Source organism: Halictus rubicundus, chromosome 4, assembly GCF_050948215.1.
Source record: "Halictus rubicundus isolate RS-2024b chromosome 4, iyHalRubi1_principal, whole genome shotgun sequence".
NCBI classification, from domain to species: domain Eukaryota; kingdom Metazoa; phylum Arthropoda; class Insecta; order Hymenoptera; family Halictidae; genus Halictus; species Halictus rubicundus.
This window is the reverse complement of record NC_135152.1, coordinates 18,432,739-18,447,836: the sequence shown is the minus strand read 5'-3', so window position 1 is coordinate 18,447,836 and position 15,098 is coordinate 18,432,739. Positions and strand designations below refer to the sequence as shown.

Genomic DNA, 15,098 nt, shown 5'->3' with positions numbered 1-15,098 from the left:
CTCAACCTTCTCTCTCTCTCTCTCTCTCTCTCTTTCGCTCTCCCTCTCTCTCTCTCTCTCTCTCTCTCTCTCTCTCAACCCTCTCTCGCTCTCACGCGGTGCCAAAAGCGACACGAGTGTGCTGCTCCGGAGCTGTGCGACGCGTGCCAAAGCTCTCGTTAGACTACCATCCGATAGAACTAGCGCCACGCCCTCCACGCAGGTGGCAGCACCCGCCGTCATCTCTACGTCGACTTACCACCAACTCCAGCTTCAACCCCCTCTATGCCAGCGAAACCACCCCCCGAGGTTCAGCAGACGTTCGGTCTTTACCCGGTGGCTCTTCCCTTTAGTGGTTTACCCTTGCCCTCCTCCCGTGCCCTGGCCCTCTTCGTCACTCCTTGTTTCTTTCGTTCGTATTTACTTACATCCCTTGCGCTCCACGCTCCCCCTCGCCCTCCCTCTACCGGTGTTCTTACCCTTTTCGCAATTTTTCTGCGCTACTTCACCCCCGGACTTTTCAACGTTACCCTCACTCGCGATTTCATGCATCATTTTTTCCCCTCCTCACAGGTTTCGGATCTTACCCGGCCCTCTATCCATACCGCGGATCTCTCATTCGGTTATGTACACCGCCGCCGGGCCTGCTTTGGGCAACTGGATTTTTCGGCCTGTCGTCTTTTTCGTTTCCGTTCCTTTTCGATCGGATAAGGGCATAGTGTTCCCGCATGCGAAAATCCAGAGACCCGTCTTTCGATGTGACGGCAAGAAAACGCTGGCCTCGGTTGATCCTCCCGCAATATGTTTTCCTTCTTTTTTTTTCGTGTGCTTCTTTAATCGTGTTCACTCGGACATGTTTACCCTATTTCCCACCCTCGCTCGAACCCTTCGACACTGCCGACCCTTATGCGTACGCGATACACCTGTTACGAATGTTTTTCGAATCGGACAGATGTATGTGCACGCTCTTTAGAGGATGTTTTTTTTATATTGTTTGTTTTTAAAGGTGGAGTAAACGTCGAGGTCGTTCGTGACCATGTTGGTTTACGTGTAGTGAATCAGTTATGAATACATTAGGGTGAACACTTAACCAGACAGACATTGCAATTGTCTTTTTAAGATTGAAGATCAACGGCTGAGAACCTCTCAATAAATTTTTCAAAAAGAACAGCAATTTCGCGCGATATTTAACTTTTTGGAATTAATATAATGTAAAAGAAAGCCTGTTAACGCGTTAAGTGCCACGCAAACACAAGTTCCAAGAAGTTTAATCAATTTTTCAATTGACGCAGTAACTGAGTCAAGATTTATTACAGCCACTGCCAATTTAACTTTCTTATACCTCGTAAGTCCTAACGAAATTTTAATTCACTCTACCCGAAATTCCGGACCCTATTTAAAAAATTCTGCGTGAACCCTAAATGTAATTCTGAATTAAGTGTAGTAATTATACATTTTATTGCATTTGTAAACGATGTGTCATTGAATTAGCAATGGAATCGTAAATAAAACAGAAAATGTTTATACGATGTTATTCCCAGTCTACTTTCACTTTGCAGTGACACGTAATTCTGATATGCAAATACTTTCGTGTTTAAATTTAAAATTTTTATTGTCTAGATAAATTGTTTAAATGGTGCGACTATTTACTATGAAACAATTTTCTGTTCCGTTGTGTTGTTTCTTATCAGTTCACAATTTGTATATTAGTGTTACTTCAAATGTGACAGGTCTTCGTTGACGGTATCGTCTACTACTATTATAAGTACTACTAATTGTAAGTTGAGTAACAAAACGCTGAAAATACATCTTGCTGTTTGCATTTCATGAATTGCTTTAATATCAACTTATCAAATTTATTGTTCAGTAATTTTTATTTTATGTTATGATAGACCATGTTTTTCAGTAATTTAAGACATATCGATAATTTAATTCATACATATTTATATATGTTCCAAACATGTTTGTTTCAATAATTAGATTGTTGCTTAACAGCTGATTCGCTTTCGTCCGAATTTCCGCATAACTCTTCCACGTTTTCTGGTAAAACTGGTGCCACAAATTTTTTGAACGTTTCCAGTGGGCACAAGTCGGTACCACATCCAGGAATTTTTAGAGTTTTAATCTTACCCTCATTTCGGTATAGTATCTGTTAACAATAAAGAGAAAAACAAAATTTTTGAACATTGTTATTGGCAAATATAAAAGAAATAATGTTCGCAAGAATATTTAAATAATTATGAATCTAGATTATTTAACTACGCGATTACCTGTATAAAATGTTGATTATTCTTCTCATGTAACTCAAACATTATAGTGCTACTATATGAGGGAACTTTATAGTCAAAATTATCCAGAGCGACTAGGATGGCGGCAAGATTTAATTCGTGGCTAGCATACATGAATGCCTTCCGATTGTCATTGCGATTCAAATAATCATTGACTCGGTTTAACCATTCTTTAATCCATACTCCTATCGACAAAGGAATTCCAATTTCGTATACATGTGATTTACAAAAAATTGATAAAATTATGAATATTATACTCCTACCGAGAAAACAATTCCTGTTTCCTTCATAGAAATAAATTACAAACTTATACAGGTACTATTATTGAAAGCTGAGTATTATAAACGTACCTCCTAATAATTGTTTCATTTTTGGAGTTCGATTTCGAATAAGAATATCATATACAGCAAGATCGTCCAGTTTTCCAGGAAAGACCTCTTTCGTCCACTCGGGCAATTCCAAGCCAATATCTCTCTGAAAATACGCAAAGTGCGTTATACGTAAAAGTAACATTTCATCGAAATTGATTTATGAGTCGGAAACGATTAGAAGTGGTGAAAATCGTAGTTATAGGCCGAAAATTATGAAAAACTGCAATACTTATTCACACAAAAACTGAAGTCGTTTGGGCCATTTGTAAATAAATTATTACTGATTTAAGTATTAGAAATATTGTTCACCTGTGCGTACAACAATTGACGCAAACTGAACACCCTCGACTGGGTAATATTGCCACCCGTGTGCTCAGACAAGTATTTGTAAACGTCCTTGTTCTCTGATTCGAATTTTGCCACGCCGCAGTCATTTTTTTCCACGTCGGCCCGCCATTGCCAGAAGTTTGCACAATTCAAACCGTTGTAGAGATAATCGGTCGCCATTGGCGGCGCCCATACCGGTATAGGCTGCCAATTTAAATGAGGATTCCACCTGTAACATGTAGCCGCTTTGTTTTCATTAATGAAGCTTACGCGCGGCATTGCTGGATAATACATCATTAACGATTGTAATTTAACTGCACATTTGTTCCTTAGACGGCGGGTACATGCCGGCTGCCACCAGTTCGCCAGTCATCACAATTCTCTCTATTTCGTCAGCACGAAACCAAATTGTTTCCTTCGTGTAAACTGGTCCGAGGAATTCGTTGTACCTCTCGCGAAAATATTCGCCGAGTTTGAACGACGACATTTTGCCGACCTAGATAAGTAAAGAATCTTTCTTGATATGTTGACTATGTTAAACGGAAACGGAGTCGTCAAAATGACAGGTTCCGAATTTGTAATATATGCTTATTGGAAATTTATTCAATTTTATTGGCCTAACTTCACCATGATAACCCAGAGATTTTTAACTTTCATAAATATAATCCTGTAGACCTTGACGAGGAAATGCCGAAAATCCAAGTTTCAATGTTGGGAACACACTGGTTCCAAAGTTATGCGTGTTTAAAGTTGAGCGATTTTAGCGTTTTTGTCAGGTAAGGGCGCCGCCATATTGGGATTTACTCAGACATCGTCCAATGAGCGGAGCCGCTTCCAAATATACGTTGCGCGACGCTAAATACATACCAACATGGCGGCGCCCTTACCTGTCAAAAACGCTTAAAATCACTCAACTTTAAACAAACATAACTTTCGACCCATTGGATTCCTAACGATAAGACTGGTATTTTTGGCATTTTCTCGTTAAAAACAAGATTATAGAAAAGAAATGTTTAATTTCTAGGTTACCAAAGTGAAGTTGAACCAGTGCTCTGGACAGGTAACCTACATAGAATATAATTAGAATAACATACATTTGTCAAACCTCCATATCCTTCCGGTTCATACGTCAGGTCATCATACGGATCGTTAGGGTATGTTTTTCTCCCGTTTGTAGGCATCCTGTTGGCATGCCTAAAGACTGCTTGCAGAAGTTTAAGTTCGGCATGGCAGAGTTGCAAGTAAGCCAAGCAACCGATGATTGTTAAAATCCAAACAGTGTTCATGTCTCTGGCTAAAAAGTATTTATACTTGACAACACATTTCGCCAGTAACCTATAGTATCGGACGCACAGTAAAAATGCACAAAAGGCTATTGCCACTCAGATTTAAATGTCGTGATTTTCATATTCGATTTCATAGCTCATTATCGAAGTAATTATCAAATTTTTAACAATCAATTTAAATTAGTGAGAACCATAAATTTTGTGAAAGGAACGACTCCCTACACAATTGTGCTTGAATTCGAACGGGATTTAAGATACCGAGAAATTCAAACATAGAATTGCGGTGTATAGGACACAACAATGAGCGTTGAAACAATAGGTTCTCGGTATACGACATAACCAAGAATGCCTGTCGGTTTCTATGTAATTCACGATAATTATCTGACAGTGACAGGCATAATATGTATTACAAAACGACATAACGTAGTATTTAAAAACGGAAATGGATGTAATAGAGTACTTATACTCTCCTAAACCATGGAAATTCCAAACGGAAAGGAAAAGTTCTTCGTCGGAAATTACGGCTTATACTTAATGTATAATATCGATTATGCACGTCGGCTTAACTTCACCTTGGCAACCCACAAACGTTGAACTTTTTACTATATAATCCCGTACATCTTGATGAGACAATTCTAAAAATCGTAGTTTTAAGGAGAGGGATTGACCGGTTCAAAAGTGATGTGTGTTTAAAATCGATTTTAACACGTTAGAAGTCTATCAATCTGTATTGCCGTAGTTAGGAGAGTTTCTAGAATCGTTTGTAGGATTGTACACTTGAACATAAAAAAATTGTTTAATATTGAAAACTTGACTTTATTCAAAATCAAATCTCTTAAACACTAAATATGGAGGAAAACATGTCATGGAGTTTTTCTTTTATCACGTGCTCGTTTATTTTTAATTGAATTGGCAAAGTGTTTTATCGAACACACTTTTTTTCTTGCAAAAAGAATCAATCCAGATCAATCAAAATGAAATCTTTTTATCGTTGCATTCCAACACGTGATCGCATTATCTGCGATAGCAGCGTCAAATATGTGATACTCAACGAAAATTAGAATGCAACTGTTGCATCAGCTGCATTAGTGAAACTATTGACGAAACGCAACGTCTGTATGCGTCAGTTGCGGCGAAAGCGTTAAGAGATGACATTCCGATAAACACGAAAAGGATACAACACAAGGTCTATACTTTGAGAACGAGTGAATTATCATTTCCACAAATCCATCGCACCGCTCGATCACTTGTTTAAACTAGCAATCTTTTTCACATCAAATCATGGGAACTTCACGATTCTTTTGCTCGCAAGTTGCTGACGACATTGATCTAACCTCTTTGATCGCAACCGAAACTATCGTTTAGTAAACAATCAATTTAATGCCTTCCAATTAAATGACACTTATACATACAATGCTTCTTCAGAATTATTTGCAAAATATGTAATAATATAATTCAACTGAGGTCATCTTCAGTTAAAGAGTTAATAATTTAAAAATACTGAGAATAGCTAATTGGTATTCATCCACACATTTTTGTCGTAAATTCGTGAAAGCCGCAGTTCATTTATCACCGTCGAAAAGTTAAAAAATTCAGGAAGTAGTATTATAACACAATCCAATGAGTCAGTTCACACTTTTTTGGAGTTATAGATCAAAACTGACACGAACACTGTTAGAATTGCAGGAAATGATTTCTTCTGATAATTCCAGATTGGGTATAATAGACAGATAAGATAAGATAAGAATTTTATTTATACAAACTAATACTAGTAGCATATTTCTTATTTTTATTCGTCCAATTTAAATTATGCTATCGATGTGAATATTTAGAATATGTAAATGTTTATGTTAACGTAATCAATTTTTCTGTGAAAATTATAAAATATTTATTGTTGTATACTATATACAGTTGTATTTATTGTTGTCATTCAATTAGAAAGTATTCATTAATAATCCGCACTTATTTTGGTGTCTTAACACATTGCCACATTTCTAAAAATTAACAGTAATTAAAAAAATTTATTTAATGAAATATAAATCGAAACACTGAACTTTCTTGCATGTCAAAAATCGCAACGAAGGGCTCTCTCGATACACTGATGTCACTAGAAATATTAAGCTTTTAATCTGGACAATGAATCACGTCGCTCGTGTGCTGACTGACGCTGCAGTCAACGCATTCAATAATTCGTCACATAATGCAAAATTAATGCACGGCCACGTTCATGCAGCCAATTTACATTAATCAGCTATTCGCTTGAACTTATATACATTGCCCTGTGAGTATCACGTGTTGTCGGCTAACGCAATTTGTCATGCACATTAAAAAAAAAAAGGTATAATTTGGTCGTGCAGTATTATCTTTATCAATGTTTTTACGATGTTAAAGCTGCAATCTTCGGTCATTTTAAAAAGAACTATATATTGTGCACGTATTTTGAATATACGTTTTAGTGAGAGATAGAACTGTAAACACATACTCACACAGTGTTAATGAAAATTTATTCAGTAGATTTACTCTTTCACTGAATTCATTTATATTTTCTTTTTATCTTTTATCCTTTTCAGTTTATTTTGCAGCGTTTACAAACTGAGGTTTCATTATAGTTTTCATTAAGTTTTAGGAAGTTATTAATTGAGTTAATCATCTACAGCTTGATCCAACTTCTTTCGTCGATTAATTTATGGTTACATTTAAGCTTATGTCTAATAGAAAGTTTAGAAACTAACAATTAAGGCAGAAGAGAATGATTCATATTATTGGTTAACAAAGTTTCCAAAGAAAAATTTCAAGTTAAATAACTGGACTGTGGATTTATGTGCAATATACAATTTTTCAAAATCAATCGTAAGAGATAGAAATCAAATAGAAAGTTTGTTATTTCTTTGACAGTTTTAATAGACAAAAAATGATGCATCGACATTTACAATTTTTAATTTCATCGATTCAATTTAGTCATACATATTGTCTAATGAGTACAAGTAAACTTTCTCAGACCAAAATATACATAAACAAATTTTTGCAATTCGACTATATCCTTTTTGCTCATATATGAATTTCATTGTTCGTGATCACTGAAAATCGTGGAACAAAAGGTACAATGAACCAGATTATGATAATTGTTAAACCACGATGATACTTGAAGACTTACCTTGTCAGAGAACTATAGCAAACGTTCGACGCTTGACACCGACGAGGTTGTACTTGCTCGCGGAACAAATAACGACTGTCTTCTTCTTCCGATCATTTTACGTCGGAATTTATAGCTGAGCACGTATCACCATTTAGGAAAGACTTGAGGAATTTCACCGCCTCATGTATATTGTCTAGAAAGAACAATTTCTTTCCAGACATGATTTATTGTAGTTGAATATCGAACTAATTATTCACACCTGACTGTTCACTGTTAACAAAACAATGCTACTCCTGCGGGACCACTTACAATTGGCCGACACGTGCCATTATCTGAACAATTGTGCTAATAATTGCCCATTGATTTCGAAATCTATCTTGCATAAAAAAAAAAGAAAAAAAAAAGACAACATTAATTCGTTCTCTAACATAATCAATACAGCACTTTACCGTATGACTAATATTAATGTGTCGCTTAAAGGGAAGAAATTAATGACTGTGATTAGTGAACTGCAGATCTGTATGCAAAACAAGATGACTGTGATTAGTGGACTGCAGATCTATATGCAAAACTTATGACAGGAATAAGTAGATCAAATGCAAAACAATTGAATCATATTAAAATTATTAAGGGAAGAATTGTTTATGTGGTTCCTATCTCGAAATCAATGCAAAATTCTAAGTTCTATTTTGCATAGAAATCCGCAGTCTAATGATGCATGTGAAACTGTAGGTATATTTCATATTGTTAACTTAGTAGTTGTCATCGTTGTATTGAGAAATAACGTTCGGAAAAGTGTCGAGACAGTCTTAAAATTCCCCAGAGTGCAATAACGGATAATTCCGAACGGAAATCAGGGAATTAACGTGGGTGGGAATCACAGACATGCATGTCACACATGACTCACTTCAAACAGTGACGTGTTCGTGAATGATGCAAATGGTGTATTCCCTTTAATTTGCGGCGATTTGAAGAAATGAAAATTTGTGCATTCGGTGTGCAATCGTTAGTAATCTTTTACATAGTTCCTATTGACACGAAACACTCTATATTTGATCAAAGTAAATTCAGATTTGGTTCTCAGGTATTGGTAGGCATCAGTTCATTTATACTAATTTGCGGGAAATTTTCCATTCCCACAGTGTGTCTAAAGTGTGGTAAGAATAGTCATAAATTTACATGGATACCGCTAATGAAGGAATGCTAATGAACTTTAATGCTTGTTTCAGCTTAATTAATGTCATTTTTCAGAGCTAATGGAATTGATGATTTGGTGATGATATTATCATATCTTAAATGGAAGTTAAAAACTAATTATTAATTTTCGATATCTGATTATCCCATGTTTGCATTGAAAATGTGAAAACGACCCTCAAAATTGAGATTGAGAAATGCATTTCATCAAATATTTCAGAAACTGCCAGAATCAGAACGACAATGTGTATGTCAAAATTGTTTTTTTTTTTTTATAAATACTCCAGTTACGTAAATCCCAGAAAACTCTATTTACATAATACATTAAACAACAGCGACTTCTGTTATATTTTTGTAGACAAATGTTAATGCATTTGTACTTGCAAATTATCTACCCAAGTGCAAAGTTCAAGTTCCAAATGCAATTTTAACATTACATTACATTACAGTCACTCTATGAAAAGATTGATTACAGTTAACATTGTAAATTTGAAAGCACAGAATATGAAAGTAACTTTTTCACTACTCGGCAACATCAGAAACATGTTAGAATTTAAATTATAATTTCGTTTACATTGTAGGTGTAATTGAGAATTTGGTTTCTTCAAATGTATTTTTTATTAACAAGTAATCAGTTTTTAAAATTTGTACAAAACACGCATTTAAACGCTATGAACCTTCATATGAACTTTCATATTGCCATTGATGCCACTATTGTGTAAATATAACAAAGTTATTGCAACAAACTCTGCTACTATCTGAAGAATTGTAAAATACATAAAATTACAAACATTATAAGATTCTAGAGTCTCTTCATTGTGCAAATAAAAACAGTAACAATTCAGATATGTTAAACACGCTTTTCCAAAAATGTTACATAACGTTACAAAATACAATACTAATGAAAAATGTGGAAGATCGTTCTACAATTGATTTATAAATTGTTATAAAATGTAACAATATTGCTGAAAATAATAGCATAAGATTAACAATTCCATTTTCATTTAACGTTAACAATAAGGAAGCAATTATACTGCAATTATAACTGCATTAATCTTAGTACGCACTTGAACATTGTTAATGAAAAGAGCGAGGCCGAACTAATCTTTTTAGCAAATGACAAACTACGGTGCCTTTTTAAATAAAATTATCTTCAATTTAACCAAGGCAAAGCGATTTTGAGCCAGCACAATTTGATGCTAGTGTATACTAAGCTTCAAGATAAAACACGTACGTCTAGTCTATTTAGTACTATATTGTTTAAATGGCGTAAAACATTTCAGTTTAATTATAAATTATATCATAGATATCTTTTATGATAAAAAATCCCGATCGTAGCCGACTGATGCTGATTCAGCGTTAAATAAAATATATATGCAACAGATATGGCAACTTATAAATTGCAAAAATACTGGATATACCCCACAAAAAATGTAAAATTAGTAAACGCAATTAGAATATCAATTTTGCATTCTTAAATGCAATATGACCAATTTGTCAAACAAATATCGTAATTATAATGTATGCGCACCTATATTTATTGTATATTTTGTCCGTAACAATTATTCATTTATTTAAATGTAAAAGCGATTTTTACCACGTACAGTAAAAAATAGAAAGCTTTATATAAAAAAATGAAATCGACCTGAGAAACCGCCGTTTTTGCTATACTACAGTATCCTCCCATCCTTTGCATGTTCTCAGATTTCAATATCCACATAGATCATTTCTACGCTAGGAGCCTACCCTGCTGTACAATTGTTTAAAAATATCAAGTATAGTTAAAAATCGTTACTCTTTTTTGTCTGAGAACAGCCTTAACTGTAAATGGATATATTATAATTATCATCAATTTCGTAGAAAGCTATCTGTGTTTTACAGGGTACTTCAAAATATATGTAGAAGCATAGAAAACCGTATAGTATATTATTCGTGAACACATGATCGTTTGAACGTCAATTTTAAAAATAGACATTTACATTTACACTTCTAATAACAACGTTTAGTAATATAACGATTGCTAAAACTTGCATTAACGTGACTCAAAATTTTTTATAGATTATAAATTCAGAACAGTTTATAGTTCATAAAATCGGAAGATATTTTCACTAATCGCGAGAAACATCCCTAACGGTAATGCAAGAATATAACCAACTTTATCTTGTGTTTTATTTTCTTCATTGCTGGACACAAAAATTTCAATCTCTCCGACTAATTTCTGGATCCCTGAAGAAAAGAAGATAAGAAAAGTTTCTCCAGATTACGACTTGAAAAGTGTTAAAAAGATTTTCCAGGTGTAAAATATATTTGAAAAAATTATTTGTCATTGCTTGTGTTTTTAGATAGATTAATCCTGAAGAATCATACTCGATTCAGGAAAATATTAATTCTCAAGGAGAAGGATTACCTATGTAAATAATAATGACGAACAATTGAAAAAATTTAAATCAAGCATACTAATCTTTCTATGTACATATTTCTCGACATTCTATCTATTCCGAAGCACCCTGTTTATTAGCGTAATAAAGCGTGCAACACAACAGCAACCTCTCCCAACTCGTCCTCGTGTAAACACTACAGTGAACTCTCGATATATGTCAACAACACGGGTCGAGCCGTGTTATGTTTACACTCCTTTGTGTCCGAGAATATACCCCGCGGTAGTGGGGCTAATTCCGCGACATTTATCGTCCAGGCCTTGGCGACGTATATAGAGAAATCACTGTACCTAGCGTTCGCGTTTTGGAGATGACGATTTAAACGCTTCGAAAATCCTGCGATCGTCAATATCGTTATAAACAACACGGAAATGTTCCTTGCGCCAGGGGAAAACCGCCGGTGTCACCGTTATTCGCAAACTGAGGTAATGCAATTGTCAATGTCTCTCGACACATTACTTATGGAACACATTGCGATCCTCGATCGCCGTTTTATAATTCGATTTGAATGTTCTCGTGTAAAAAATACAGTTTTCTTCGGTACGCAAAAGCACACTCTTAACGTCGACACTAGTCACTGTCCCCTTCGTAAAAAGTGTCCGGCGTTAAGGAGGCCTCCTGCTAGTCCCCGTCCACGATCTCGCAACTGTGGTACTTGCTCGATGAGTCGAGCCAACTTTCTACGCCGCTGGAAGCCAAATCGTCGCAGGAAGGCATTTCGGGTAGAGGTTCCATGTTCGGTGCTCCCTTTTTCGAAAGATTGTTCGCTGGCCGGTCTTTCATGGTTGTGGATCCTGAAACAAGTCAGCTTTCTCTATACCGTTTTCTTTGCAACGTGCCTAACTATCCGGATACTCGTGCACCACTGACGAGTACGGATAATCGAGGTTCTACTCTATCGCGAATTAAGCAAGCGAATGTGATTCGAATTGTGTCGTGTTTGGTGTCATTTTAATCGGAAAACCGACACGAATGTGTTGGCAAACGTTTTGTGAAAAAATTATTAAACACAGATGTCTCGTCACTGGATCAGTCTTGTCTCGCCGACAGGTTTATTGGCTCGGGATCCATTTCTATGTTCTACAGGGTGTCCCAGAAAGAGTGTAGGAAAAAGAAAGGGGTGATTCGAAGCAACTTTTTCCTTTACCAATTCGTGTCTTAATATTTGTGTATTTGTGGATGGTAATGTACGTATATTGATGAAGCTGCAATTATATTATCATAACGCGCAGATACTACCATTCTCGGAAGACAAAGAGGCCTCTTTCCTGCGAATCAAGGCTTGTCTGGATGCTCGTGGACTTCTGTATTCGCCACTTATATTTAACCCTGCGCTAATAGTGGGAAGTCTGATATCTAGATGCGATCCCTTGTCTGTAACAATCTAATTATATGTTAAGGTGAAAATGGAGGAAAGCCCATTTCTTAACGAAAACACTATAGCTAGAGAGTTACGGGAAATGTTCGATTTCTCAGAAATCTTTGTAAAAGTGAAAATTACAAAAATTAAGGATTGCTACTTTTTTATTCAGCTCTGTTTCTGAAACTTTATCAAAAAATTAGTTTTCTTTTGTATTTAAAATGGCTAACACCTACTTAACGTATATATACTAATATACTAATTTACTAATAACGTGAACAGAGGATGTTTATTACCTTGTTATTCATTGCATATAGTTTAGTAGCTATGTCCCTAGCAACCAGCGTCGTTAAAACGGTTGCTAGGTACGTTTCTTTAACAAGTAAATATTCCAACGCAGATCTTTGCCAATATAAGTATCTGCACGAGCTAGCCGCAACAATGGATACCTGAAAGATATATAAATAGTAATCAGTTAAACAGGTTCCTTTTTTTAATTTGTATGGTAACCGTACAGTACCGTACATAATTATTCAGACGACTATAAATGTTCGACATGCTGAATGTTGCTCTTAAAAACAAAATCAAATGGAAAGCTAATGGAATAATATGTTCAGTTCTTGTTCTAAATGCTACTTTAAACAATTTAAGCTATTCGTTGAACACTTATTATTTTTTATGCATAGCTTACACTCAAATTGCTGTTAAAGAAAATAATTTTCTATTTAATGTCGATCTCCGGAAATTTACTTGAATTAAAATTATATAGAACGTTTGCAATTTGTTAATCTGTTAAAAAGAGTGTAAGCATTCTAATGTAGAGTGAGATATTTATGTTTATCTTTCAATAGTGGGAGAGAGTGTAGCATTGTCGTCATTTGAATCATTACGAGCAATTCTGAAATATCAAATTAAGACGTTCTTACTTTAAATTTGTCGTCAACGGACGCCCTGGAGCTCTCGAACTCTGGGGAATCTAGAAATTCGCATGGCAATATGGGATGCAAGAAATTCGAATCGCTGAGAACGTTCACTTTGCCACTCAGCAACAATCCCAGTCTGTCAGTCCGAGTTAAATTTTGCATGGCGTACGCCTCGCCAGCATGCAATGACATTATAGATGCAAATTCCGGGGATACTAGTCTTTTGAATTGTAGTCGAGAGACCTGTTATTCAAATAAAGAAAAAAAAAAAACAGAACATTGTCTTATAAATAGAACAAATCTGCATCGTATTTGCAAACAACAGCGCAAAATGTCTGTAACAATTCGATCATCCACTGTGGATGCAAAGGGTTCGTATCTTATAATATGAATGAAATTGTATTAATTGTGCTGCAAATTATAACACATTTTTCACGCGATGAATTGATCAGGAGAATTTCGAACTTACTTTAAACGGATAGAAAAGCGTGTGATACACTTCCTCCAATTCCGGATCGAACCTAACCGGCCTCATTTGATAAACAATATAAACCAGCTGTCCCATGTTTAACACCAAGAAGCTGAAGTTCCAGGAGAATATATCCGGCGCACATATCACGTGCCATGCCCAGCCAGAGAGCAACATGAACCCTTGAAAAAAAAGCCATTATTCTATTAACGCCATGCCATGAATAACCACAATTTTCTTTTTCAAGGAATTTCGCGAGATTTCACGGTATCATGGACACGTTCTACGATTGGAATTGCGATTGCAGTCTTCAGTGGGTCAAACACAGAGAAATGAAAGATAATCGCAGTTGCGTGACTCGGGGTTAGCAGAATTAGATGCTCATTTAGAAATTTATTTCTCTTAAATTTTATTATTTTTAGTAGCATACAGGAAAATTCGCGAAATAATCACTTTGAACTTTTCAGTTTCGATTTTTAGTAACTAAATTATTTTCGCGAGATCTTTTGGGTAAATTGCCAGTTATTTTCGTAGCAACATATTTCCGTGATTTCATTGGGACTCGCAGGATCTGGGAAAATATTGGAGTAATCACTGTAATCAACTTTGGCTCCGTAGTCTCGGTCCCATTAGCTAAATTACTTTGATTTTGTGTGGGACTCTAACCGGAGCAGTTGTTCGACAGCCAACGGCGTTCATACGTTCCAAGTTAATTTCATTGATTGGTTCAGGTAAATCTGTCTTCCACGCGTTTGGTCAGTCGGCCAAACTTGGCACGGGGCGTTCAGATTAAAAGAGTAGCATTTTTGTTAACTTTTTTTCTTCTAAACTGTGATACGTGTATCCTGTCCAGCGAGGAAAGGATGAGTTAAAACCGCTTACCAATTATTAGGACGGAGTGCATAAACAGTATCCCCTTTCTCGAGGATGGCGCCGCGTACGACAACGCGAAACAAAAATTCGCCAGTTGAAACAATATGTGTTGCGGCTGTTGCCACAGGCACAAGGCCGGGTTACCTGTAAGGAGGGGATTGATCAGAATTAGACGTGCACGGTCTACGGTTATACCGAAGAATAGAAATATCACCTGGAATTTACCTATTGCTGTGATATTGTACGAAGGGAGGGGGTCGTGTCCGAGACCCGGGCTCATCTTGCCTATCGGTGATTTGGAGTTAAAGGGAGAGGAAGAACGATGCCTTGTGCATTACTTAGTATCCATTCTCACTGGTTTGTTTTGGTCAAATTTGTCAGTATCCTCCTGTCCTTGCAGGGGCGCGGCGTATGCTTCGCTCAGGAGCGCTTGCGCCGGTCTTCAAGATCGATT

The 15,098-nt window shown here is 36.0% G+C and overlaps 2 protein-coding genes across 2 annotated transcripts; both read right to left on the bottom strand.

The window, feature by feature from the left end:
- Nucleotides 1-1,834: 1,834 nt before the first annotated feature.
- LOC143353691 (venom acid phosphatase Acph-1) lies at nt 1,835-7,513 on the bottom strand. Its single transcript, XM_076787198.1, has 7 exons — nt 7,406-7,513; nt 4,060-4,259; nt 3,286-3,461; nt 2,948-3,194; nt 2,618-2,741; nt 2,250-2,452; nt 1,835-2,128 (listed from the first exon to the last, which is right to left on the bottom strand). Exons 2-7 carry the CDS (start codon nt 4,249-4,251, stop codon nt 1,949-1,951), a joined length of 1,122 nt encoding a protein of 373 aa, XP_076643313.1. The 5' UTR covers nt 4,252-4,259; nt 7,406-7,513; the 3' UTR covers nt 1,835-1,948.
- Nucleotides 7,514-9,691: 2,178 nt separating this feature from the next.
- LOC143353095 (popeye domain-containing protein 3) lies at nt 9,692-15,015 on the bottom strand. Its single transcript, XM_076786143.1, has 7 exons — nt 14,870-15,015; nt 14,654-14,788; nt 13,772-13,953; nt 13,306-13,545; nt 12,676-12,828; nt 12,259-12,403; nt 9,692-11,813 (listed from the first exon to the last, which is right to left on the bottom strand). The coding sequence occupies exons 1-7, from the start codon at nt 14,922-14,924 to the stop codon at nt 11,641-11,643; spliced, it is 1,083 nt and encodes a 360-aa protein (XP_076642258.1). The 5' UTR covers nt 14,925-15,015; the 3' UTR covers nt 9,692-11,640.
- Between the last annotated feature and the right edge of the window lie 83 nt (nt 15,016-15,098).